Source organism: Mastomys coucha, unplaced genomic scaffold (assembly GCF_008632895.1).
Source record: "Mastomys coucha isolate ucsf_1 unplaced genomic scaffold, UCSF_Mcou_1 pScaffold20, whole genome shotgun sequence".
NCBI lineage: Eukaryota > Metazoa > Chordata > Mammalia > Rodentia > Muridae > Mastomys > Mastomys coucha.
Window position 1 is genome coordinate 30,218,748 of NW_022196903.1, and position 26,356 is coordinate 30,245,103.

The 26,356-nt window shown below is 39.1% G+C and overlaps 1 protein-coding gene across 4 annotated transcripts in view; it reads left to right on the plus strand.

Moving 5' to 3' along the window:
* Positions 1–26,356, plus strand: part of Nup205 (nucleoporin 205) — a 69,849-nt gene that overhangs the window by 21,946 nt on the left and 21,547 nt on the right. For all 4 annotated transcript variants that reach the window (XM_031381529.1, XM_031381528.1, XM_031381532.1 and 1 more), the window contains exons 14-30: positions 1,270–1,320; positions 2,627–2,836; positions 5,403–5,502; positions 6,335–6,472; positions 8,176–8,365; positions 10,274–10,394; positions 11,824–11,905; positions 12,149–12,313; positions 12,567–12,691; positions 17,898–18,012; positions 22,074–22,223; positions 22,706–22,777; positions 23,058–23,215; positions 23,733–23,813; positions 24,336–24,527; positions 25,714–25,981; positions 26,081–26,179. In XM_031381529.1, coding sequence (XP_031237389.1) covers positions 1,270–1,320; positions 2,627–2,836; positions 5,403–5,502; positions 6,335–6,472; positions 8,176–8,365; positions 10,274–10,394; positions 11,824–11,905; positions 12,149–12,313; positions 12,567–12,691; positions 17,898–18,012; positions 22,074–22,223; positions 22,706–22,777; positions 23,058–23,215; positions 23,733–23,813; positions 24,336–24,527; positions 25,714–25,981; positions 26,081–26,179 — 2,317 coding nt within the window. The remainder of the gene's footprint in view (positions 1–1,269; positions 1,321–2,626; positions 2,837–5,402; positions 5,503–6,334; positions 6,473–8,175; positions 8,366–10,273; positions 10,395–11,823; positions 11,906–12,148; positions 12,314–12,566; positions 12,692–17,897; positions 18,013–22,073; positions 22,224–22,705; positions 22,778–23,057; positions 23,216–23,732; positions 23,814–24,335; positions 24,528–25,713; positions 25,982–26,080; positions 26,180–26,356) is intronic.

The following is a 26,356-nucleotide window of genomic DNA, read 5'->3' on the forward strand; positions in this document are numbered from 1 at the left end:
CATTGCATTTAGGTTGTTTTCTTGGCTTGCTTCACAACAACTAGGTCACCAAAGATGGGTTCTTCAAGTAACTCTTAATTCTTAAGATCAGTGAGATACTTCCTGTGTGGTAGACTGCTTCCATTGTCTTTGAAATCAAGCTAATTAATGTAAGTCTTCAGACATACTGTACTCATTAAATGCAGGAAATAGATACTTGTGTTTTCTGTACTGTTCGTTTTTTCCTGCCTGAAATTAGGAGAGTGATGTATTATTATATAGCTTTCTGTTATCATGGCTTTACCATTAAAAAGGGCTTGATAAGTTTTAGAGATATTTTCACAGCAGCTGGATGACTTTTCATTGGTGGTCATATAAGGACCATAAGCTTTGGGCATAAGTGGAAGTGAATTGACAGTAGGAATTTTTTTGACTTGCATCCATTTATACCATCATAGAAGGAGAATTTAAGGGTTGCATGGTATTTGACATCTCACTGAATGTTTTTCCTGAAAGTCAGCTCTGTTGAAAATTTTCCATTAAGTATTGTTATTCTCTTTGTGATAAAGTAGAAAGAGTATGTGTTATAGCAGTAGCTCTCAACCTTCCTAATGCCTGCTACCCTTTAATATAGTTGCTCATGTAATGACCCCAAACCATAAAGTTATTTTTGTTGCTACTTTTATAAGTATTATGAATTATAAGTAAATACTTGATAAGTGACTCCTGTGAAGGGGTCATTGGACCCTTAAAGGGGTCATGACCACAGGTTGAGAACCACTTTTTATAGCAGTACCTCCAGGGAGATGCTTCAGTGGAATGTCTTTTGTCTAAGAGGTACTACAGTATTAACGGAGGCTGTGATTCTTGCTCATTATTCACACAAAGGACTATTTTCCAGTAGCAGAGACTTCTAGATTTTTCCAAATGTGCATCCTGAAGATGAGAATAACTAAAACTTATCAATGCTGTTACCATGAGGCTACTGCTTGCTCTCCTGATGCCTAGTAAACAGTACTAGCATGTCCTATATACGTACTGCTTTGTAATGTGATTGGGTTCAGGTTTTTCAGAGAAAAGTAAATTGTGTGCTCTTAGGATTTACAGATTTCCTGTACATTACAAACCCAAGAATTCTGTCTGCCAGAACTGCTAATGAAAACCAACTAGGGACTCCTTGGTGATCCCTTGTGACAGTGGGTGTTGGTTGAGACGTATAACTGTTAGACGGCCGGTATTGCTCCTTGATGGGCAAGGATGCTCATGGCATGTATTTCTTCCTTCTTCCAGATACTGCAGACTGTCAGGGTTCCAAGCCAGAGGCAAGCTATTGGTATTGAGGTAAGGTTTCCCTTTTTAGATTCCACGCTACATTCATTCATACAGTAATACCAAAATAAGATTGTGAAAAGTTATTTGTAGCCTACTAGGTTTCTGTAATTTTTAAATTTAATATATTTGCTTTTGGACAGTTATCTTACTAGTGCTGAAATAGAGTTAGAACTATTTTTGTCATTATTTTATAGGTTTACTTACTGTATGGTCATGTGTGTACCCAGGCACACATGTACCATAGTATGTGCGTGGAGGCCAGAGGGTCCTGGGGAGTCAGTTCTCTTCTTTTCATATTGTGAGATTCTGGGCATCACACTCAGGGTTGTTAGGCTTGGAGGCAAGCATCTTTATTCCCTCAGCCATATTGTTAATTTTGAGTGAAGCAGTCAATGAAAGAAACTAAAATATGTTCACAGTTGAAAGAGGATGTCACATGACAGCCATCCGAATTGAACGTCTTGTTTGGAATTGTTTTGATTAGGTTAGTTAAGTCAACTTGAGTAAGAATTTAATGTTTTGTTTTATTAAGGTGATATCTTGCTTTGTAGCTCTGGCTGACCTTGGACTCCTGGTAGCCTTTCTGCCTCAGATTCCTATGTACTAGGATACCAAGCAAAGGCTACTACTACCCACAATGTGAAGAATTATTTTTGTTCTCCTTTATAAGTTATACTTGTTTATTTGCTTTGCAGGAAGGTGGCACATGCCATGCCACGTCAGTGGAGGTCAGAGGAAAATTTTTAGTTAATTGTTCACTCTTGAGATGTAGATTCTGTGTATCAAATTCACATCTTCAGACTTAGCAGTAAAGCACCCTTACACATTGAGTCCCCTCACTGTCCCCTCTCCTTTTTCTTTTGAGATTATATTACATCATTTCTGTTTCCTTTCCTCCCTTCAAGCCCTCCATGTATACCTCTTTGCTCTTTTGAATTCATGACCTCTTTTCATTAATTGATGTTATATATATGTGTGTATATATATGTATGTATATGTGTATATGTATACATATATATTCCTAAATACAACCTGCTCAGTCTCTATAATGTCACTTGTGTGTGTAACCAGTTGGTGTACCATGCCCTTTTAAAAAGAATCATGTAAAAATCTTTTTTATTTCAAGGTTGAGATAATGTGTGAAAATTTAAAATTCTTCTCATTCATTTAGATGGATATACTTTGGTGTCTTTTCTGCTAAGTACTTTTTTATGTGGTGACATATCATTGTTAATGAGTTAGTACTGGCAAAATGCTTTACATCTCATAGTTAGTAGTTTTATATTGTTAATTTTCTTTATTCTTTTGTTTGAAGGTTGAACTCAATGAAATAGAGTCCCGGTGTGAAGAGTATCCCCTGACTAGGGCCTTTTGCCAGTTGATCAGTACCCTGGTGGAGAGCTCGTTCCCGTCTAATCTGGGCGCTGGCCTGCGGCCCCCTGGCTTTGACCCTTATTTGCAGTTCCTGAGAGATTCTGTGTTTCTCCGATTCCGTACAAGAGCTTACCGGAGAGCTGCTGAAAAGGTTATGTTCAGAGTAAACCACTTCTCTCCTATGAATTGACTGTCACTTCTTTCATCCAAGGAGTACGGGGCTATAAAATCACTTTAGCTTTTTGAAGTTAATAAAATTCATAGTCCTAATTCTGTTATTACTTCTTGGATTATTTTATGTGTCTTATGAATAAATTTGGGTATTAAAATCAAGACACATATTAATGATCTCTGATGGGAGCTCACAATCATTAACTGAACACTTTCTTGAGACAAGATCTCACCATGTCTAATTGAGCAGTTTTACTAAAATTGAGCTAAAACTTTTCTACCTTTGTTGGGAACACATGGGATGCTTTAGATTAGGAATTGCATCAATTCAAGCTGACTTGCTAGTTCTGTTAGCAATTCTAGGTGGTGGATTATTCACCGAGAGGGAAGCTGTGTTAGAAGCTGGTGGACTTAGCTACCATGGGTGAATGCTGACAGCAATTCTTGGCACATTGTATGGACATCTTGGCTCTGCTTCTAGATACCATGAAGCTCATTGTGTATTTCATTTTATGTAATTATAGTATTACCTCGAGGCGGGTACTATTAATGTTCCAATTTTACAGATGGAGGCTTAGCCAAGTTAAGGAATTTGGCTAAGTTCCAGGACCAGGATTTGAACATAGGACTCTCTCTTCAGATCCAAGCTCATAACCACTAAGCTATGTAAGAGACCCTTCCAGGTTCTTATGTAGTTCACCTTTAGTTTATAGTACTGTTTATTATCTCACAGAATATCCTTGGATATCTTTTATAGGAACATTTCTGCTTTATTAGCTTGCTGGGTTTTTTTAGCCTGTTGGATGTTTTGTTATATTAATGATTATAAAAAGAATTTGCTTCATGCTAATATTGGATAGTTCAGAGCAAATTATATTACCCCTTAGCCCTGTTACCAAAAGAAAAATAATAATTTCTAGTCTTTTTTTTTTTTGTTTAACATTTAAATAACATTAGAAAGACTACCTTACAGGCTGGGCTATGGTGATGCACGCCTTTAATCCCAGCACTCAGGAGGCTGAGGCAAGTGGATTTTAGAGGCCGGGGTTATACAGAGAAACCTGTCATGAAAAACCAAAAAATAAAATAAAAAAATAAATAGAATGCACCCTCCTCCCCCCCAAAAAACCCTTTTATGTTACTTTATATTCTTTGTTGTATAGTATCATGGAAATTTCAAGTAATTATGAAGTTTTACTTAAAAAAACTGGGCTTTTAGAACACTGTATAGACTCCATTCCTTATATCTGTACCTGGCACAGTCTGATTCATTGTATTTTCACATGGTCGCAACCATGCTTTATTAAATGTCATTCCAGGTGAGCAGTGTATGCTTGATCATTAGAATCTTTTCAACAAAATGTTCTGACACATGTTTTGTATTCATTTTAAGTGTTCAATTTGTACTTTGTTTACAAGGTCATTATGACCAAGGTGTGCTAGTCAGCCATGTACTTTCCAGATAACTGCTGCTTATATGAAGCTGCCCTTAAACACTGCTGCTTTCTCTGCTGCCACCTGCTTTATTGTCCCTGAAAAGTTTTTTTCAGGTTTTAGAATGTTTTTTAATTGAAGCTTTCTTTAGCTTAACGTAGCTAATTATATCTTAAAACAATAGAGTCTCATGAAAGCATTGCTTTGTGTTGAAATAAATACTAGAGTGTTAGAGGTAGTAGATTTAACAGTATTTAAGTCTATTATCTGATAATGCCTTTTTTTTAAAAAAAATCCAAACAGCCCATAATCCTTTTATAAATAATACAAATTATATATAAAGATATAATTCAAATATATAAAACCTCAAATAGTCCCATTCCAAAACTCAGCCCTGATAAAATTGTACCGTTTAGTGATCATTACAAAAACAGCTGCTTACAACGTAAAGTCTAGTATTGCAGACCTCCATAGTGGGGCTGCAGCTGTGTTATGGCAGAGCAGTGGCCATGCACGGACAGCTCAGGCTCAGTCTCCAGTACCACAAAAGTAAGCAAACCACGTAATAAAATACCCTGTGCAATGGGTTCTAAAGCAGAGTGTAAGCTTTGCTGTGTCTATAGCTGGACATAGGTGTCCTTCCAAGGAAAGTATTTTATGTCTATCCTTAACAGTGAAATGGTCATGGAGTCATTTGAGGCATTTTGACTGATTGTTGGGCAGAGAGCCCTGGTCTGAGCATGTTTGCTGCTGAACTATGTGATCTGAGGGATTCGTTCACTGTGCTGAGCATCGCATGAGTTTCTTAGAGAAATTGTGAAATATTTAACCTTTAGAGAACTCTGGTATTGTCTAAATATAAAGTGAACATGCAGGTGCTAAATACCTAAACCTTGTAAAGGAGCTCAAACTTTGGCTGTAGGGATACTTCTTAAAAAGTATTTAAAACACGTTTTTCTGAAACAAGATGAATTAAGATTGTGTTGCATAAAGTAATAAAGTAGACAAGGGACTTGGTTTGTTTTCTGGAAAGCAAAGTGAGAGGAGTGAGAAGCTTGACAAGTTTCTACTATGGACTGTTTATGTTACTGAAGTATATGTTTTTCCTCTAGTGGGAAGTCGCTGAGGCTGTCTTGGAAGTGTTTTATAAGCTGTTGAGAGATTATGAGCCTCAGCTTGAAGATTTTGTAGATCAGTTTGTGGAGCTACAAGGTAATTTAATTCTATCAGTATTTATGATTTAGTGATTATATATATATATATATACATATATGTAAATGTAATAAGGTTTATGGGTTAAATTAGGATTTAACCTTTGCTTTATTATTTCAATCACCTTTCTGTTCAAGAGAGAAAATAGGATTTTTGGGTTCTGGCTCTCATGTGCACATGAGTCTTTCCTGTGTGGAATTGCTATTCTTAATAGTTTGTGTCTTGGTCTGTGCCTTCGCCTGTGTTAATCCTACTTAAGTTACAGTGTCATACATTTCACAAAAACAAAGGCTGTAACAAAAATTGTAATTGAGGCTGGACGGTGGTGGTGCACGCCTTTAATCCCAGCACTTGGGAGGCAGAGGCAGGCAGATTTCTGAGTTCAAGGCCAGTCTGGTCTACAGAGTGAGTTCCAGGACAGCCAGGGCTATACAGAGAAACCCTGTCTCGAAAACAAACAAACAAACAAACAAAAAAATTGTAATTGAGGGGCAGTAAGATGGCCTCTAATTGAGTCTTTATAGGCATTGACATCTGCACTAAGCCTTGGTTTAGTCACTAGGATCTACGGTGGAAGAGAGCTAACTCTTCAGGTTGTCCTCTGAACGAACGAACGAACGAACGAACGAATGCACACAGGCGCGCGAGCACACATGCACATACATACATACATAGACACGAGCACACATGCACATACATACATACATAGACACACACGCACACACACACACATAGAGACATACACACACACACATACACACACAATACATAACAAATAGTTTTAAGCCAAGCCAATACTGATCCACTATCTTTTGGATTGTGTACTCTTTAGGAGAAGAAATCATAGCGTATAAGCCACCGGGCTTTAGTCTGATGTATCATCTTCTGAATGAGTCACCGATGTTGGAACTTGCCCTCAGTTTACTAGAAGAAGGAGTTAAGCAGCTTGATACCTATGCTCCTTTCCCTGGTATGTGCCGAAAGTCTTTCTGCCTTCAAAAGTGTTGACATCTTCATCTTTTATAAATTGAGAATTTATTGGAGATAATCTTTGATGTTCTCTGGTACTGTAAGAGTCTCTATCTAACAGTGGCATTTTCAGTGAGTCAATATGAGTACACATAGACCGAATTCAGTACAGCGGTTTGTTGGCTCTGATTTTCTCACTGCAAGGTCTTAGATAATTAAAGAAGTCTTTATTGATTTCACGTCTTTAACTTGCTTAACTCTGAATCTGAAATCTCATGACACTTAAAAAGCACATACTGTAGAACCTGGCTCGTAGTGGTCATAAATGTTGCTTATTACCTAATTGATGTTACTGTTTGTTCACTGCTTTCTGTGTAGTTGCTTCTTAAAAGCATGTTTTACTCTAATCTCTTTATTTGCACAGAAACAGTAGCAGATCTTATTTCCATTTACCAAGATGTACAAACAGGTTACACTGAGAGCTCGGGTTTGATCCTAGGTAGTTAGGCCTAGAGCTCATGTTCATACTGCTGTGCTTTATTGCCTTTAATGTAGCAGTGATCTGAAATAGAAGTCAGATTCTAACAGAGGATTGTACCTATATAATTTGCAGATAAGATACGATAGGAAAAACTAGGCAGGCGGCTTAAATTTGAAAGGTTGAGATTAGTGGTGATTTTTATTATGTATTTTGCTTCTTTATCGTCTTTAAAAACCTTTTTTTTGGGCTGGTGAGATGGCTCAGTGGGTAAGAGCACCGATTGCTCTTCCGAAGGTCATGAGTTCAAATCCCAGCAACCACATGGTGGCTTACAACCACCCATAATGAGATCTGATGCCCTCTTCTGGTGCATCTGAAGACAGCTGCAGTGTACTTGTAATAAATAAGTAATAAAAAAAAAAACCTTTTTTTTTAAAGGATTATTTTTATTTTATGTGTGTGAATGTTTTGCCTACATGTATGTATATGTACCATGTGCATGCCTGGTGCCTGTAGAAGCCAGAAGAAGGTATCCCTGTAATTGGAGTTGCAGTTGGCTGTGAATTACCATTTGGGTGCTGAGAACAGAACCCATATTCTCTTCAACAGCCTGAGTGCTCTTAACCACTGAGCCATCTCTTTAGCTTCCAAGTGCCTTTATTTTCATAATGATTATGTCTTATGCAGAGTTGTTTTCTTACTCTCAGCACTGTTGGTAGCTTAGCTTAGTTCTTTGTTGTGGGTGCTGTACTCTGTGCTGTACACTTGTCTCCTCGATGGTATTTACAACTTCCTATTAGGACAAACAAGAGTGTTTTAGGTACGAATGTTCACTGAATACAAATCATCCCACTCTGAGAGCCATTGCATCACATACCAGATGTCCTGCATATCAGATATTAACGTTATGACTCATAACAACAGCAAAACTACGGTTATGAAGCAGCAGTGAAAATAATTTTATGATTAGGGATCACCACAACATGAGGCACTGTGTTAAAGGGCCATAGCATTAGGAAGGGGGAGAACCACTGCCCCAAAGGATCAGGGAAAAGATAGCAGTTAATACCTAAATAGCCCAGGCCATGGACATAGCTGGTTTTATATGGGTGGAAGCTGTTTGAAGGTGCCGTTTGTGAAAACAAAAGACTTTGAGACTAAAGCTTGCCTTTAGTTTCTTTCTCTTAAGTACATTTAGACTGTAATTTCATTGGGGGTTTCAGGAAAGAAACACCTGGAAAAAGCAGTTCAGCATTGCCTCGCATTGCTCAACCTCACTCTGCAGAAGGAGAACCTTTTCATGGACCTTCTGAGAGAGAGTCAGTTGGCTCTCATCGTCTCGCCTTTGGAACAGCTTTTGCAAGGAATTAATCCGAGGACTAAGAAGGCAGACAATGTGGTTAACATCGCCAGGTAAGAGACCTGAGGCACAGCAGAAGGGACACAGAAGCCACTCTAGCTTTTATTGTTCTCTTTTTGTTGCATATTTAATACATCACAGATTGTTGGTTTTGGCCTACTTTGTTTTGTTTTGTTTTGTTTTGAGACATGGCTTCTTTGTGTTAGTCCTGGCCAACCTGGGACTTGCTCTGTAGACTAGGCTGGCTTTGATCTCGGATTTTGCCTGCCTCTGCCTCCTGAGTGCCAGGAGTTAAGACGTACACCAACCTGTCCTGGCTGGTTTTGGTCTACTTTAATATTACCTAATTCTAGTCCTTTGATTGTAATTACTCTGAGCCATACTGTGTCTTTTCTTTTTTTCTCTTCCTAGCTCATTCTATGTCTTTAACGTTTCTGTGTCTGAAATGAATAGTGTTTATCTTTCTGTAGGGAAGCTTGAGTGTTTGGACAGTGGGGATAGAGAGCCCCCTTCAGTCCTGTACGTATGTATGTATATGTGTGTGTGTGTGTATGTATGTATGTATGGATGGATGGATGGATGGATGTGTGTATGGATATACACATGTACATTTGCTAACATTCTGGTGGTTTGGTGTTTCATAGCTTGTTGAAACCTTGGCTTATGATTCACCTCAGCTTCATATGGTAGTCTGTGGAGGTGCTTCTGCCCACATAACCTTTTGTGAGGACACAGTCTTGTCTCGGTTATGGTTTAAATTGCTGTGGTAAAACAATGTGACCAAAAGCAAAGCTTAAGGAGGGAAGTGTTTCATCTTATAGCTCTTAGATCACACGCTCACTGATGGAGGTCAAGGAGGAACTGGAGGCAGGAACTGAATCTGAGGCCATGGAGGGTGTTATTGGCCTGCTCCTCATGACTTGCTCAGCTTCTTACAACACTTAGGACCTCAGGAGGTTGCCCATAGAGAGCTTAGCCCTCCTATATGAACCATTAATCAAGAAAACACACCATTGTTTTGCTCATGGGCCAGTCTGGTGAAGGCATCTTCTCAGTTGAGGTTTCCTCTTCCAAAATGACTCGAGCTTGTATCCACTTAACTTGAAATTAGCCAGCCCAGTCCTTCTTAGTCACCCTATCAGTATATGCGAAGATAGTCCTTGTGGATTAAGACTTTAGTACAGCCGGGCGGTGGTGGCGCACACTTTTAGTCCCAGCACTTGGGAGGCAGAGGCAGGTGGATTTCTGAGTTCGAGGCCAGCCTGGTCTACAGAGTGAGTTCTAGGACAGCCAGGACTATACGGAGAAACCCTGTCTCCAAAAAGAAAAAAAAAAGACTTTAGTATAGATATTTTGGAAGGGCATGATTCAGCCTGTGACAAATTCTTTGTAGCTAGAAGGAGGACACCTTTCTTTCGTTTGTCCAGAGTGTTATATGGGTAGGTGAACCTTTTTTGTTGTTGTTTTTTGGTTTTTGGTTTTTTGAGATAGGGTTTCTCTGTATAGCCCTGGCTGTCCTAGAACTCACTCTGTAGACCAGGCTGGCCTTGAACTCAGAAATCTGCCTGCCTCTGCCTCCCAAGTGTTGGGATTAAAGGCGTGCGCTGCCACTGCCTGGTGGGTAGATGAACCTTTGGCTTGGAGTTTTCTTTCTTTTCTTTTAATGATTATTTTACTTTTAATTTTTATATGTATTTGTGTGTTGGTGTGTGCCTGCTTGTCTTTATGTGCATCACATGCATACATGAGCCTGCAGGTCAGAGATGAGGTTGGATCCTTCAGAGCTGGAGTTTGACATAGTTGTAAGTAGGTGTCGGTGCTGAGAGCCAAAGCCAAGGTCCTCTGCTAGAATAGCAATTGCACCTAACCACAAGCCATCTCTTGAGCCACTAAATTTTCTTTATTGAGAACAGTGAGAAGACAAATTTGAATACATTGTTGTTTAATGTTTTCTTCTGAAGGTATCTGTATCATGGGAACAATAATCCTGAATTGGCATTTGAAAGTGCAAAGATCCTCTGCTGTATCTCTTGTAATTCCAACATTCAGATCAAAATGGTTGGTGATTTCACCCATGACCAGGTAACTGACTCTGTTGATGGTGCTCTCTGTCAGTCATAGTGTCCAGATGAATTGTATGTTTGTTTGTAGAATGATTCTCTAAGAATAAGTGCACTTAATAAGGGATAGGTGAGAAACCAGCCATGCAAGTTAATACTTAACCCAGCGTAGTACCCTCTGTAGTGTGCGCTGTGTAATGTTTACACTCCATTATGTTACTATATACTCTACAAAATGGAATTATATATTTGAAGCAGTTGGATTTGTAGCCACAATACCTGTTTGCTGAGCTAATTACCTTTGTAGTTTTCTGGTGATCCATGGGTGTGTTATTGGGTATTATAGAGTGTATTTATGGGTCTTTTTTTCTTTTTCCTGACCACGATGCTCCAGAGATCCTTCTGCGTCCACTTCTGGAGTAGTTGACACTATGGGCTCTTGTTCTATACCAGCTCAAATGCTCCTTTTTCTTCTGTTCCTGGTAGTTTTGTTTCTCTTTTTCTCATTTGAAACGGTGTTGTGTTGCCTCAGCTGGTTCAAGCTCTACTTATGAGATCTCCTATCTGATCCCAAGGGTGGATTCTGCTCAGTAGCTGCTGTGCTCTTCTCAGTGGATAGCACAGCTGCATAACTGGCTTTGTATTTCTTCTGTAAACATCTAGTGTCTGTAAGAAGTGCCTGAACTTTACCTTTACTGGATTCTCCTCAGCAGTGTTTGAAACAGGAAGCATTCTATCACTTTGATGGGATAAATATGTGTGCACAGGTGGTTTTGTTGGTCAGAGGATAACCTGCATGGAGTCACTTTGATCCTCACTCACTTAGCTATCTCCCTGGCCCCAGATCTTCATTTGGCTGCAGTTTTAGACCTAGGAAGAAATCAGAGTGACCTCCCATCTAATAAATGCCCTTGGAATGAAAGTTCCATCAAGACTGAGAGCCATTGTAAAGATGTGGCTTCTACATTCTGGCTTTTCTGTTTTAGAATGGGTCTGGCTAAGCGATATAGACTGGTTTAGAACCTACGATTCTTCTGTGTCCTCTCCCTCTTAAGTGCTGGGTTACAGGAATAAGCTACAACGCTGAGCTTTCAATACAAATTATCACTACTGCGTGGAACATATACTTCTTTCCAGTATTTTTTTTTTTTTTTTCGTTTACCTCCTTCCCTTTTTCCTTTTTGAGGCAGAGTCTCATCATGTAATCTTGGTTGGCCTGAAACAACTGGCCAGGCGAGTCTTAAACTTAGATCTGCCTGCCTGGTTGTGCTTCCCAAGGGCTGGGATCCAAGTTCCCCACACTTAGTCTACTTTCTTTCTTCAGAGGAGGCTGACTTCAAACTCAGGGTCATCCTGCCTCAGCCTCCTAAGTGCACAGTGTTTGTCTTGGGGTCTCTGATGTTTAGAAAGACGTTGTTAATTTGTTATTTTTCTGTCTTTTATGACTTCAGAGTGTAAGCCAGAAGCTGATGGCTGGATTTGTAGAGTGCTTGGATAGTGAAGATACAGAAGAATTTGTACGGGTAGAAGAGGGTATGGCTCTGATTAATGTGTGCTTTTATTATATACGTACATGGCATAATGAGGAAAACCTTGAAACTCTTAATTTTCTAGTGCTGATGTAAAAGAGATGGAGTATTTGCTAGAATAAAAACGTTTTTAGGTTGTTTAAATCAAAGCAATATAAAGGTCAATCAAGAATTAAGTAAATGTGGGGCTTCAAACACATGCTACCTTACATTAATTTGTGATTTTGTTTTGTGGTTCTGTATTTAGGCTCAGAGTTAGAAAAGAAGTTAGCTGCGATCCGTCATGAAACAAGAATCCACATCTTGAATCTTCTCATCACATCTCTAGAACGCAATCCTCCCAATCTTGCTCTCTACCTGTTGGGCTTTGAATTGAAGAAACCCATCAGTACCACGAATCTACAAGATCCAGGTATAGCTGCATTTATTTCTTACATGTTTGTTGGTGTAAGTGGTCATTTATTGAATACTGGGTTCACAGAGTAATTTACTTAGAAAAATCAATGACATGTGAAAGGTATTTCGGGTTAGACTTGAGGATCAAAGGAGTCTAAATAAATTTAATGGATTGAGATTTGTCAGTGTCATGTATCAGTATTTTAAAGCATGTTCACAGTTGAGCCAAAACTCTGAGAAATGTTGAATTTCCTTTTGGTTCCATGTAGGAGTATTAGGATGCCCTCGGACATGCCTGCATGCCATTCTCAACATTCTGGAGAAAGGCACAGACGGGAGAACTGGCCCTGTGGCTGTGCGGGAGTATCCTCAGCTGGCCGAGCTGTGCTACCAGGTATGCAGTAGAAAGCATCTTGAAGAACTGGGCAGAAACTTGAGCCGCCAAGTTCATAGATGGGAGGACAGCAACTAGGCAAACTAGGTAGGATAGAAATGAGTTCATTTAATAGTTCTTCCAGTCTTTCATTTGTGCATAAATTCCATGAGGCATAAATACCAACATCCTATAGATCTGAAGATGTTAGTGTGAAGAATGAGAATGCTAGGTATTTTGGTGGATTTTACCAGTGGTACTGTATTTAAAGTAGCTCTTTGGGGGCCTAGAACCGGCTTGGGTCAAAGATCCTTGGTTGCCATCTGTGTCCCTGGCAGGCCAAGCTAGTTTGGGCTTGTTGTGTGGCTTCCCTTGTGTGGCCTTTTCCATCTGTGGAATGGATTCTGCGGCATAGAGTGGCAGTACAAACAGCACCTTAGAAGAAGCATGTAAAGAAAGAGGTCCTGCGGCTGTGGAGGTGGCAGGAGTCTGATGAGAATTTAAATTCACTTGTACATGTGTTGTAAGTGCTGTGATTCCAATTCATGCTGAAAAGGTAGATTATTCTCTTGCTGTAATGGAGACGTTTCTGTTATTCTTATGTTTGTCTTTGATTTTTCAGTCTTCACTTTTGTCCTCTGGTGTCCCAAACAGTCACACTTCTTTGAATCTGAATTCTTTCTTAGAGAGTGATCTGAGGTACATTGAAGCTCAGTGTCACGGAATCTGATATGTATGCAGAAGCAGTTGAACATCATCATCTAGGCCAGGGAAGGCGAGGTTTATAAAGCCAAGACATGAGGAGAAGGGGAAGGTGCTTCCCTTTTTTTATTTAATTTAATTTTAATTTTAATTTTAATTTTTTAAAAAACTTTTATTGCATTATGATGAGAAAAGTTACATGATTTCAATTTATCTGAATTTGTTAACATTTAAAAACATATTTTAAGTAAATAGAATTGAATCACATTCTTGTTCCCCTTTTGTACCACCGCTCCTCCCATAGACCCCCCCTTCAATACCTACAATATCTTTTTTGTCATATTCCTTAAAATTTATAAAATATTATAACAACAAAAATAAGTATTATAAAAGTTGTTTGATATAAAACAACAATCGGTTTAACAGTCTTATGTAGATTATTTATTTATTTATTTATTTATTTATGTATATGAGTACACTGTAGCTTTACAGATGGTTGTGAGCCATTATGTGGTTGCTGGCAATTGAGCTTAGGACCTCTGTTTGTGGCCCCAACTTGCTCCAGTCCAAAGGTTTTTTATTTATTTATTTATTTATTTAGGTTTTTCAAGACAGGGACAAAGATTTATTTATTATTATATGTAAGTTCACTGTAGCTATCTTTTGACATACCAGAAGAGGGCATCTGATCTCATTACAGATGGTTGTGAGCTACCATGTGGTTGCTGGGATTTGAACTCAGGACCTTCGGAAGAGCAACCAGTGCTCTTAACCACTGAGCCATCTCACCATCCCATGAAGGTGCTTTCTGATTGCTTAACAGTTCTGTTTGAGGACTTTAGCTTATTGGATCACAAAATAGTACCAAAGCTGTCTGGAGACGGGCGTCAGTCTGCAGCAGAAATGTTTGCTTTTTAGTTTGTGTTTTCTCTTCATGTATGCTATATAATTGCATTCAGTACACAGATGTTTTGGGGGTTCCTTCTAACCCTTTTATACAAATTTCTGTAGTCCCCTTTCTTCCCCTTTGGATACATTTTCTGTGTTATCAAAGTGTATAATTTGTTGTTTGGTATTTTTCTAGGAATGTATTTCTAGGGCCAGCAAGAGAGCTCAGCTGGTAAAAGCACTTTCCAGCAAACCTGACAGTGAGTTCAGTCTAACCTGTGCGGAAGGAGGGAACCAATTGCACGATTGTCCTCTCACCGTCTCGTGGCAGGCACACACGCTCACACACATCATACATACACACTGTGCACATGTGCATATACACACACACAAAATTAACATGTGAACAACAAAAAATAAATACAGATTTATTTCTAGGCAAGGGCTTGCAGTTATTTCTGGCTCACTGACCTGCTTTATAAGGTCACTGAATACTGAACTAACAAGAACTGGACTGTTGCAATTCCTCAATCTCAATGTTCTTGTTAACTGCTAACCCTATGACCTTACTTTATGTGCATTTCTGTTAAAAGGATCGTATATGACGAGTATTGATGCTCTGTTAGGGTTCAACTTTGGTGGCAGTAGCACTGTGATCAGGGCTATATGGAGTTTACTAACAATTTCTCTGAAAGGCAATTTACTTCATAGCTTTCTTGGACTTTAGAACTAAATATACTTCAGAACTGTGGTTCTGTTTTGTTTTGTTTTGTTTTTAGAATTTTATATATGTGTGTGTGTGTGTGTGTGTGTATAAATATAAATACACACACACACACACACACACACACACACACACACACACACACACACACACGTTTTTCAAGACAGGGTTTCTCTGTATAGCCCTGGCTGTCCTGGAACTTACTCTGTAGACCAGCCTGGCCTCGAACTCAGAAATTCACCTACCTCTGCCTCGAAAGTGCTGGGATTAAAGGTGTGCGCCACCACTGCTCAGCTAGAACTCCATATTTTTTATTACATTTTATTTGTGTGCACGGGTGTGTTAGTGGTAAATTAGGCGGGTGATTACATTTCTCACCACCTGCCAGAGTTCTCTGGATTTGCCAATGAAAAGACACGGCATTATTTTTAGTATGCCTTACCAGCTCAATGGCTATCGCTTGGTCACTCCTGAACCTCCACGTGGCTAACACTCTCCTCTCCAATATTCCTGAGTTGATACTTGCTAAATCTGTATTTCATTTTTGCTACCCCAGACCCAATCTAGGGAGTGGCCCCTGGGACCACTTTCCCAGATTCTTACATCTTGGGTGCTCTTATATCTGATCTCTCTACCTCCCTGTCATGGTGATTCTGCTCCTTCTGGCTGCCACCCCCCCCCCACCCCCCCTGTGCTTCTTGCCTGGGAATCCTAAAAGTCCTGCCTTTGTCCCCTTGCCCAGCCATTGGCCACTGGCTCTTTATTGACCTGTCAAAAAGCCACCTGTTGGCAGGGACCTGCAGCAGATGTGCAAATTCCCATGTAAGCACAAATCAAATCCCCAACACATGTGTGCATATCACCATGCTAGGGGGAGGGCAGAGAATATTTGGGAGACAGTTCTTCCTTTCACTGTGTTATAGTGATTAAACTTAGGCTGTCAGGCTTGGCAATAGATGCCTTTACACACTGAACTGTCTCTCTAGCCCTTGGTTCTGACTTATGCAAAATTAAAATTAAAAAAATGATATAAATATGATTCTAGCTAGACTGTGAAAAGGACCTTTGTGTGCAGTGTGAGAGTTGGAAGACACAAGAAGCCCGTGGCCTTGTTTGTGTTAGACAAGTCACGTAGCTGAAACTTGGCACAGATGACTTTGAGCACTGGTTTAAGGGTTCTGATCAATTTTACATATATGGAATTTCTAGAGAGTATTGGTTATGTCAGTTCAAAAGGGGTGAATAGGTGCATGGCTAGAGTTTTACCTTAGTCACAATAATTATGATAAGTATTAATGTACTGAGAGAGTGTTGCTTAAAAAGCTGGATACATAGAAGTGAGTAATAAGTTCTTATAAATGGATGACTTGTGAATGAAAATACTACTGCTGCTTTGCAAATACTGAAATTTACATTTTGTAGTTAGAAATTCTGTGACTTACAAGATTTATATGACTTAGGGTTTCATTGCTGTGAATAGACACCATGCATAAGGCAATTCTTTTAAAAGGAACATTTAGATGGTGCTGGCTTACAGGTTCAGAGGTTCAATCCATTGTCATCATTGTGGGAAGCATGGCAGTGTCTAGGCAGGCATGGTGCTGGAGGAGCCAAGAATTCTACATCTGGTTTTAAAGGCAAAAAGGCAAAGATTGTTTCCCACATGGCTAGGAGGAGAGTCTCAAAGCCCACACCCACACTGGCACACTTCTCCAACAAGGCCACACTTCTCCTACAAAGCCACACCTTCTAATAGCTCCATTCCCCGGGCCAAGCATATTCAAGTCACCACACCTGCCTTGCTACTTCATTTTTTATACTCATCCATCCATCCATTTGGTCTTTTTTGGTTTGGTTTTGTTTTATTTTTTGAGATAGGGTTTCTCTGTATAGCTGTGGCTGGCCTTGAACTGACAACTGGTTTAATTATTGTCTATTATTGAAAATAGATGTCCTCATGGTTTATTGTGAATAATTTTCATTTTTGTGCTATTTTATCTATTTATATATTTATAGAAATTATGTACATAATGGAGATGTTTGTCAGATCTACTCAATTCTTCTTGGATTGAATGCCCCCCAAAGTTGTATTTAGTGCTTGCATTTTTTTTTAATTAGATATTTTCTTTTTTTATATTTTAAATGTTATCCCCTTTCCTGGTTTCCCCTCTGAAAACCCCCTATTGCTTGCATTTTCAACATAGTGAAGTTTGGACATCTTTATAGTTTTTTACTAGTGATTGTTGTAGTTCTAAGTTTTACTATTTTATTGAAGGTGAGATAAAATAACTGCAATTTTTAGAATTGACTACCAGGTAATACTACTACTAATTAAAATACTACAGCTTAATTAACTGTGTATTATTAATAAATGTTTAGGGTAAGTTCAAGATTTAGTCCTGCAACTCATTTTTATTTTGAATGCAGAGTCTTGCTATGTAACCTAGGCTGGCCTTGAATTCATTATTATCCTGCTTCAGCTGCTTTAGTTCTGGGATTGTAGGCCATGTCTGGCAATGTCAGTACTCTGAGGTGTGTTTCAGTGTGTTTTCTTGAGCTGCTCCACCAAGGAACTGGATTTACAAATCTAAATTTATGGGGCTGGAGAGATGGCTCAGCCATTAAGAGCACTGGCTGTTCCTCCAGAGGTCCTGAGTTCAATTCCTAGCCCAGATGGTGGCTTATAACCATCTGTAATAGGATCTGATGTTCTCGTCTGACATGCAGGTGTACGTAATACAGATAGAGCACTCATATACATAAGTAAATAAGTCTTTAGAATTCTAAACTTATATTTATTTTATGCATGTGATCATTCATTCGCTTAGGTTGCTGATGCATCTTAATTTTTTACATTCATATTTTGTTATCTTAAACAGTACAGAAATAACTGATTTTCTTTTATTTCATTAGGTGATATATCAGTTATGTGCATGCTCAGAAACATCTGGTCCTACTATGAGGTACTTGAGAACCAGCCAGGATTTCTTATTTTCCCAGTTGCAACATCTACCTTTCTTGAACAAAGGTAGGACATTGTATTGCTTTATTACTACAAGTTGAGAACTCTTTGTTTCAGAATTTGAATATTTGATTAATTGGTTGATTGATAGGGTCTTCTCTGAATCTGGGCTTGAGGTTCTCTTGAGGTACTCTGCCTTGGCTGGGATTACAGGCGTATATCACCATGTTCCCTTCAATTCCTTTTGATTTGGGAGTATTTCTTATGTATTAGCTATCTTGAAGACTGTACCCATTGAAACATGAAGTTCATTTGTTTATGTAAACCTTATAGGAATAGCCTGAATTGAAGTTAATTTTATCCCATATTTTTAGTGTGCCTTCATTTTATCTACAACCTGTCATGTGACATGCCACACTAGTAGTATTATGTGGGTACTTTATTTTGGGGGCTGGAACATTTTGGGTTTTGTGTTTGCAGATTAGAATTGGTCAAATTGGTCACCAGTGTGCATACCGGTGTCACATGGCTAGGTACTGTGACTTCCAATGGCTAGGTACTGTGACTTCCCATGGCTAGGTGCTGGGACTTCCCATGGTTGGGTATTGTAACTTCCCATGACTAGGTGCTGGGACTTCCCATGGCTGGGTACTGGGACTTCCCATGGCTGGGTACTGGGACTTCCCATGGCTGGGTACTGGAGCTTCCCATGGCTAGGTACTGTGACTTCCCATGGCTAGGTGCTGGGACTTCCCATGGCTGGGTACTGGGACTTCCCATGACTGGGTGCTGGGACTTCCCATGCTTGGGTACTGGAGCTTCCCATGGCTGGGCACTGTGACTTCCCATGGCTGGGTACTGTGACTTCCCATGGCTGGGTACTGGGACTTCCCATGGCTGGGTGCTGGGGCTTCCCATGGCTGGGTACTGGGACTTCCCATGGCTGGGTACTGTGACTTCCCATGGCTGGGTACTGGAGCTTCCTATGGCTGGGTGCTGGGGCTTCCCATGGCTGGGTGCTGGGGCTTCCCATGGCTGGGTACTGGGGCTTCCCATGGCGTTTGCAACTTTGCTGCTGCTACTTTGGATGTTTCTCGTAGTTTCTGTTGGAAGCTTCCTGCTTTTCTTTCTAGTGTACAATTACATGACTATAGTCTGATTGAGGGGATTGATTATTTTTTAACAAAACTTAAAGGTTGTGTTAAAATGATAAGAAAACCACTGAAATTGTGTATGTGTATGTTATATGTGTGAGGGTGTGCACATGCCACATTACACATATGATACACATTACACATATGATAGAACAGCTTTATGGAGACTGTTCTCTCTTTTCCACTTCTGCATGAGTTCTAAAGATTGAACTTGGCTCATCAGGCTTGTGTTGCAAATGCTTTTATCTGCTGAGACATCTTACTTGATTGTAAATGAAAATTACTTAGAGAAATTTCTCATTTACATTTGTGTCTTACATACATTTGGAACTAAACTGCCTTGAAATAAAACTTTGAAAAGTAATTTTAGAGGAAATTATAAATCTAGTTTATTGACATATGAGCTGTTCTATCTTAATTTAAATTTTATCAAGGTTGTTCTTTCCTTTAAAAAAAAGTTTTTAAAAAATATTTCTGTTTTTTCTGTATGTATGTTTGGTGTATGCTAAGGCCAGAAGAATTGTTTGTTTGTTTTATTTTGTTTTGTTTTTGAGCCAGGATCTCTCTTTGCACCCCTGGCTGTCCTGGGACTCGCTGTGTAACTCAGGCTTGCTTCAGACTCAGAGATCTACCTGCCTCATGAGTGTTGGAATTAAACACATGCACCATGTCTGGCTCTTCTCTTCCCCCCTCTCTCTGTCTCTCTGTCTCTCTGTCTGTCTGTCTGTCTGTCTGTCTCTCTCTCTCTCTCTCTCTCTCTCTCTCTTTCTCTGTTAACTATTTATAAACCTTTTTCTATGCTTGCTTGTGTTAATTTTTTACAGATATAGTGGAGCTTTTGATTTATTTTTATTACATTTTGTACAACAACATTCCTGTTGAGGTTGAAAGACAACGTTCAGGAGTTGTTTCTCTTTTTACTGTGGGTCCCAGGGATCACTCTTAGCTAGTTAGGCTCACTGCACATACCCATATCTGCTGAAACACTTCAAAGCCTTAGCTTATTGGGTTTTGGGATTTATGTTATGGCCAAACTGAGGGTGTCTTGAATTTGTGAGCTCAGACTATTCTCCATCACCTTAAGCTCTTGAGTAGATTAACCTGCAGCTAGCACCACAGTATGGGTACCACAGTACAGTTCTGAAACTTATTTATGGCATCATATTTTGAGATCAAGGTCCATACAGACTGTTAATACATTTCTGTTAGTAGTAATTGTCAGCTTTCTAATTAGGTTTTAGAAAACTGTAATATTCTTAGAATTATCTGATTGACAAAAGTTTTCTTTATTTTCATAATTTTGTCATTTTTAGTTACGAGATTTTGTTTAAGAACATTATAGAATCTTTAAATTTTTATACATGGATAATCCAAAAGAATAGTCACAGTCTGACTTAAAATGGTTAGGGTTTCTGTTTCTGTGATAAATACCATTACTAAAAGCATGTTGAGGGGAGGGGCTGGAGTGATGTCTCTGTGGTTAAGAACACTGACTGCTCTTCCAAAGGTCCTGAGTTCAATTCCCAGCAACCACATGGTGGCTCACAACCATCTGTAAGGGGATCCGATGCCCTCTTCCCGTGTCTGAAGATAGCTACAGTGTGCTCACATACATAAAAGCATGTTGGGGAGGAAAGGGTTTATTTTATCTTAGTCTCAGGTTGTACTCCATTACTGAGAGAAGTAAGTGCAGAAATTCAAGGTAGAAATTTGGAAGCAGGAGGTGAAGCAGAAGCCTCAAGGGGTGCTGCTTAGTGACTTGCTCCCCATGTCTTGCTCAGCCTGCTTTCTTACATGATCCAGGACTGGGGATCGGATTGCCCACTGTAGGCTGGGCCCACATCAATTTCTAATTAAGAAAATGCCTCACAGGAACTCCAGCCTGTGGCAAGTTGCCAAAAAGGCCAACCAGTGCAGACTGAGATTGTTAGTAGTATTTTTTTAGTCAATTATGTTTATGTTGTCATTATTTAGGACTTCAAAGCATAGGACCCACTAAACATAAAAAATTAATACTGAGCCAGGAATGGTCATGCATGCCTGTAATTCACATCAGCACTTGGGAGGCTAAGGTAGGGGCTATGTTTGAGGCTTGCCTTGACTATTTTAAAACAAAATAATAATTTGAAAACCTTTTTTGAAAGATTTATTTCTATAGTTTATATATATGTATATACCTCTGTTTACATGTATCATGTGCCTTCAGAAGTCTGGGAAGAGAGTGGCAGATCCCATGGAACTTCATTATAGGCAGTTATGAGCTACCATATGGACCATATGGTCCCAGGGGCTAACCCAGGATCTGCACGAGTGGACGAGTGGGCCGTTCCATTAGCTATGGAGCTTCTCTCCAACCCTCTTAAACTTGTTTTAAAGATGTGATTTATAGCCCTAATTATATGTCAAGGCAAGAGCTCTACCATCTGTCTTATCACATAGCATCAAGTTATGTAATATGGGCTTAAGTATATATTTTTTTTTAGTAAAAATTGTTTTTTTAATGAATTGTTATATATTTGAATTATTTTTCAAAACAAAATACAAAGTGACAATTATGTTAAATTGTGGCAGACTTGTAAGATCTTTGTGAAATTAGTCTGGTGATAAACTTTTTTTTTTTTTTTTTTTGAGACAATGCCTCACTATGTATTCCCAGCTGGTCTGGAACTTGTGTAAATCAGGCTAGCCTGGCACTCTAGGCTGGCACTCTGTCTCCTGAGTGCTTGGGATTAAAGGCATGAACCACAGCTGGCACAAATAACAATTATATTGTTCTCTTAATTTTTCATAGACAAAGAATAACATCTTTTTCCTTTGTATCCTCTTTTTCTTTCATAATTTTATCTTCTGGTTATGATGTTACTATAATTAAGAAGTTACTGACTTTGTTTCATGAAGTATCTGATGATTTATGGAATTTTCTGATCTTGTGTTAGAACTATGGGAGATGAAATTTATTTGTTTAAATTCTAGAATATGAAATCTCCATGCTGAATCAAATGTCATGGCTTATGAAGACTGCCTCAATAGAACTAAGAGTGACGTCTCTGAATCGCCAACGATCACATACACAGAGGCTTCTGCACCTCTTACTGGATGACATGCCAGTGAAGCCGTACTCAGGTAAATACTGACACAGCACGTCTTACGCTTAGGCTGTGACCTTAGACAAAACTGCTTTTCCCAGCTTTAGTGTATTTATCTTTAACACAATTAAAAGTTGTTCTCTGATGTCACTTTATTTTCCTTTTAACACATTTGTAGTACAAAATAGTGAAGTTTGTCATACTGAGCCATTATAACCCACGCTATTTCACTGGGTATTACATATGCAAATTAAACATAAGCTTTTAAATCATTTTCTTAGTATGATGGGGGCATTCTAGTTGTGAAATTCTAATTAATCCTTTTCAGTTATCAATGGGTCCAGTTGTGATGGAAAAAGGTAGATGAACATTTCAAAGTCCTCGTAATTTTGCATCTTTTTCCATTTACAAAAGGCTCTTTGATCCAGAAATAAAATATTATGTTTGCCATCTCCAAGTAAATGTAATTTTAAAGTGTACTTTTCCTTTTCTGATCTATTGTTATTGGTGCTCCAACAGATGGTGAAGGAGGAATGGACGATGAAAATAGATCTGTCTCTGGCTTCCTTCATTTTGATACTGCCACAAAAGGTAAGGCCCTTGAGATTGTAGGATAATTTACTGGTATCTCTAGGTATTTCTAGGTTATGGACCTATATAGAAGAGCTGTACAAAGGATTATTTGTTGTCAATAACTAAGGGTTTATAGAGCAGAGGAAAAATTATCTTGGTGAGTGGCCACATCAGAAATAAGTCAGATTTAGATTTCAGCAGGGTGGCTGGTATCAGAGTGTAGCATGTTAATAAGCTAAGTATTGTTGGTTCTCCTCTTCAGTGCCTCAAGTACAGTTTATTTACTTCTTGTTTCTAGTGCGTCGAAAAATTCTAAGTATTCTTGATTCGATTGACTTCAGTCAGGAGATTCCTGAGCCTTTGCAGCTGGATTTTTTTGACCGTGCTCAGATTGAGCAAGTCATTGCCAACTGTGAGCACAAGAATTTACAGGGGCAGACGGTCTGCAATGTCAAGGTGAGGGCTGCTCTCAAGAACCTGCAGTAACTGGTTCAGACACTGAGCTGCCAGAAAAATATAACCATACATATGTATATATTAACATGTTGCTGGTTTCTGTTATTAGTTTATTGGGCTATATTGTCTAACACAGAGGAAATAAAAATCAATAAATACCCTTACTTGTTTAAAAAGCTTTCCCATCAGTTTTCCTCTGGGAATTTTCCCACCCAGCTAGGACTACAGAGTAGTTTTCACTATCTAGTTCTCTCTCTACCAAGTGAATGATAACAGCCTCAGCAAAATGAAAAGGATGTTGAGGCTCCCAGCATTAAATTACTGTCCCTTAGCCCAAGGTACTACTTTCTGGGAGGAGCCAGATGGCTAATGTTTTTGTGTAAATTGGACCATGCCATTGGTACATTGTATGCAGAGATACCTGGACCTTTTCCAGTTAGGGTGGACTATGGTAATTGCTATGTGGTATTCCACCAGCATCTGATGATACTGTCTTTCTTTTTTACTAATTATTTAGCTTCTTCATAGAGTTCTCGTAGCTGAAGTCAATGCTCTTCAGGGTATGGCAGCAATAGGTCAGAGGCCTCTGCTGATGGAGGTAAGCTGTGTTAGTTTGATACCTTCAGCTATTTGTTTGTACTACTTAATTTGCTTGCTTAAAAAGCTGTACATGCATATGTAATTAGTAAATGAATTAAACATTAAGCTTTCATAGAGGGCTGGTGAAATAAATAAAGGCACTTGCTGCCAAGCCGGACTACTTGAGTTTGATCTTCAAGTACCCACAGAATGGAAGAAAAGAAGTGACTCATGGAAGTTGTTTGCTGATTCCTATACATTTCCTGTGGCATACATACATGTGAGGGCACACACACACACACACACACACACACACACTCACACACACACATTCACTCACTAAAATAAAATTAAACTTTCATGGAATGTTTTGTGGTTTTATATTTTTTTGTGGTTTTTAGTTTTTTTAAAGTTATACAATACAATTAATAAATATAATTTGAGTACTTTCTGAATAACTAGAAGTATTAAAAATAGGAAATTGTTTAAAACATGTATTATTTCCTTGAATGTTAACCTATTTCAATATTTATGGCTTTAGGAAATCAGCACTATTCTTCAGTACGTTGTAGGAAGAAACAAGCTGCTACAGTGTCTTTATGCAAAGCGGCATGCGCTAGAATCCTGGAGGCAGCTGGTAGAAATAATACTGACAGCTTGTCCTCAGGAACTTATTCAGGCAGAAGATCGACAGCTGATTATTCGTGACCTTTTACAAGATGTGCATGATAAGGTGATTTAGTTCCTAAGTTATTTTATTGTTAGAGACTTTTATGTATAAGTACATAATATAGGTATATACATTTGCCTTTAAGCAAATGTGCTACTTTGATTTTTCCATTTTAGATTAGAAGGAAAATAGAGTTTATAATACTGATGTGAAAACTTTTCTTGAGAAAGGTTTATTATGTATCGGAGGAGCCATGAACTAGAATGTTTCAGAACTATCCAGGAAGTGTTGTAAATATAGACTGTCTTAGGGTTTCCATTGCTGTGAAGAGACACCATGACCAAGGCAACTCTTATAAAGGGCAACATTTAGTTGGGGTGACTGACAGGTTCTGAGGTTTAGTCCATAATCATTATGGTGGGAAGCATGGCAGGCATGGTGCTAAAGGAGCTGAGAGTTCTACATCTTGATCCAAAGGCATCCAGAAGGAGACTTTCATGGGCAGCTAGGAGGAGGATCTTTTCCATACAGGGTAGAGCCTGAGCATAGGACCTCAAAGCACACCTTTACAGTAACATACTTCCTCCCATAAGGCCACACCTCCTGATAGTGCCATTTCCCATGAACCAAGCTTATTCAAACCAAACTTAGTTCTTACCTAGAACTACTGAATATGATCCTAGTGGTACAAAAAATTTAGGCTTTCATGGAATACCATGGATGTGTAATTTCAAAGCAAAACCTGTCTGCATGGAATTCTGATAAGGATTAATTAACACTTGTTTAGCATTTTCCCCTTTTATAGTTCTTAAATTTGTTTTGTTTTATTTTGTTTTCTGAGACAGTGTTTCATGGTGTAGCTTTGGCTGTTCCAGAATTCAGTCTATAGTCCAGATGCATCTTAAGCTCACAGTTAACTGCCTTTGCCTCCCAAGTGCAGGAATAAAGATGTGAACCACCACCACCCAGCTTAGTTCTTAGATTTTTGGGGGGTGATGGGTGGGGTTCGACATAGGGTTTCTTTGTCCGTATTCTTGACTGTCCTGGAACTCAGTCTGTAGATCAGGCTGGCCTCTATCTCAAAGACATCCTCCTGCCTCAGCCTCCCTAGTGATGGGATCAAAGACATGTGCCACCACTGCCCCCCCAGTTCTTACATTCTTAAGGTAGTTATAAAGCTTTATGTTGTATGAGACTTACTGAGTTCTGGTGGAAGCTGGTCTCATGGATTTCCCCTTTGTACTTTAAGGTGCTGGATGATGAAGCTGCACAGGAGCTAATGCCAGTGGTTGCTGGCGCTGTGTTCACCCTGACCGCTCACCTAAGCCAGGCTGTGCGCACGGAACAGAAGCAGCCATTGGTCTCAGGACCTGGAGAGGCCCATTATGCTTTCATGCTTGATAGTTCTTTCACCTCACCTCCTGCAGCAGAGAGCCGGCCAGTAGGCTTTGCTTCTATTGGAGATTCTTCGCTTCACATCATACTGAAGAAACTGTTAGACTTTATTTTGAAGACAGGTTTTTCCATCTACATTTTCTAAGCATTCTGACTTTGTTCTGACTTTGAGTGAAAAGTTTTCACTTGACTTTTCATGCATGCATGTCTTTGTCTCCTAGGTGGTGGCTTCCAGCGTGTAAGGACTCACCTGTATGGCTCTCTGCTCTATTATTTACAGATTGCCCAGAGACCAGATGAGCCAGACACATTAGAAGCTGGTAAAGTTAGACTGATTTTTACTCTTTTCTCTTTTTAAAGTTGGTAACCAGAAATCCTAAGCCAACTTCTCCATCTTTTGACTCAGCTCAACTCCATCAGTTAGTCTTGACATAACCATTAGATTACTGTAAAGTGGAGGATACACATTTAGTTTTGAAGAGTTAAAAGATTAGTAC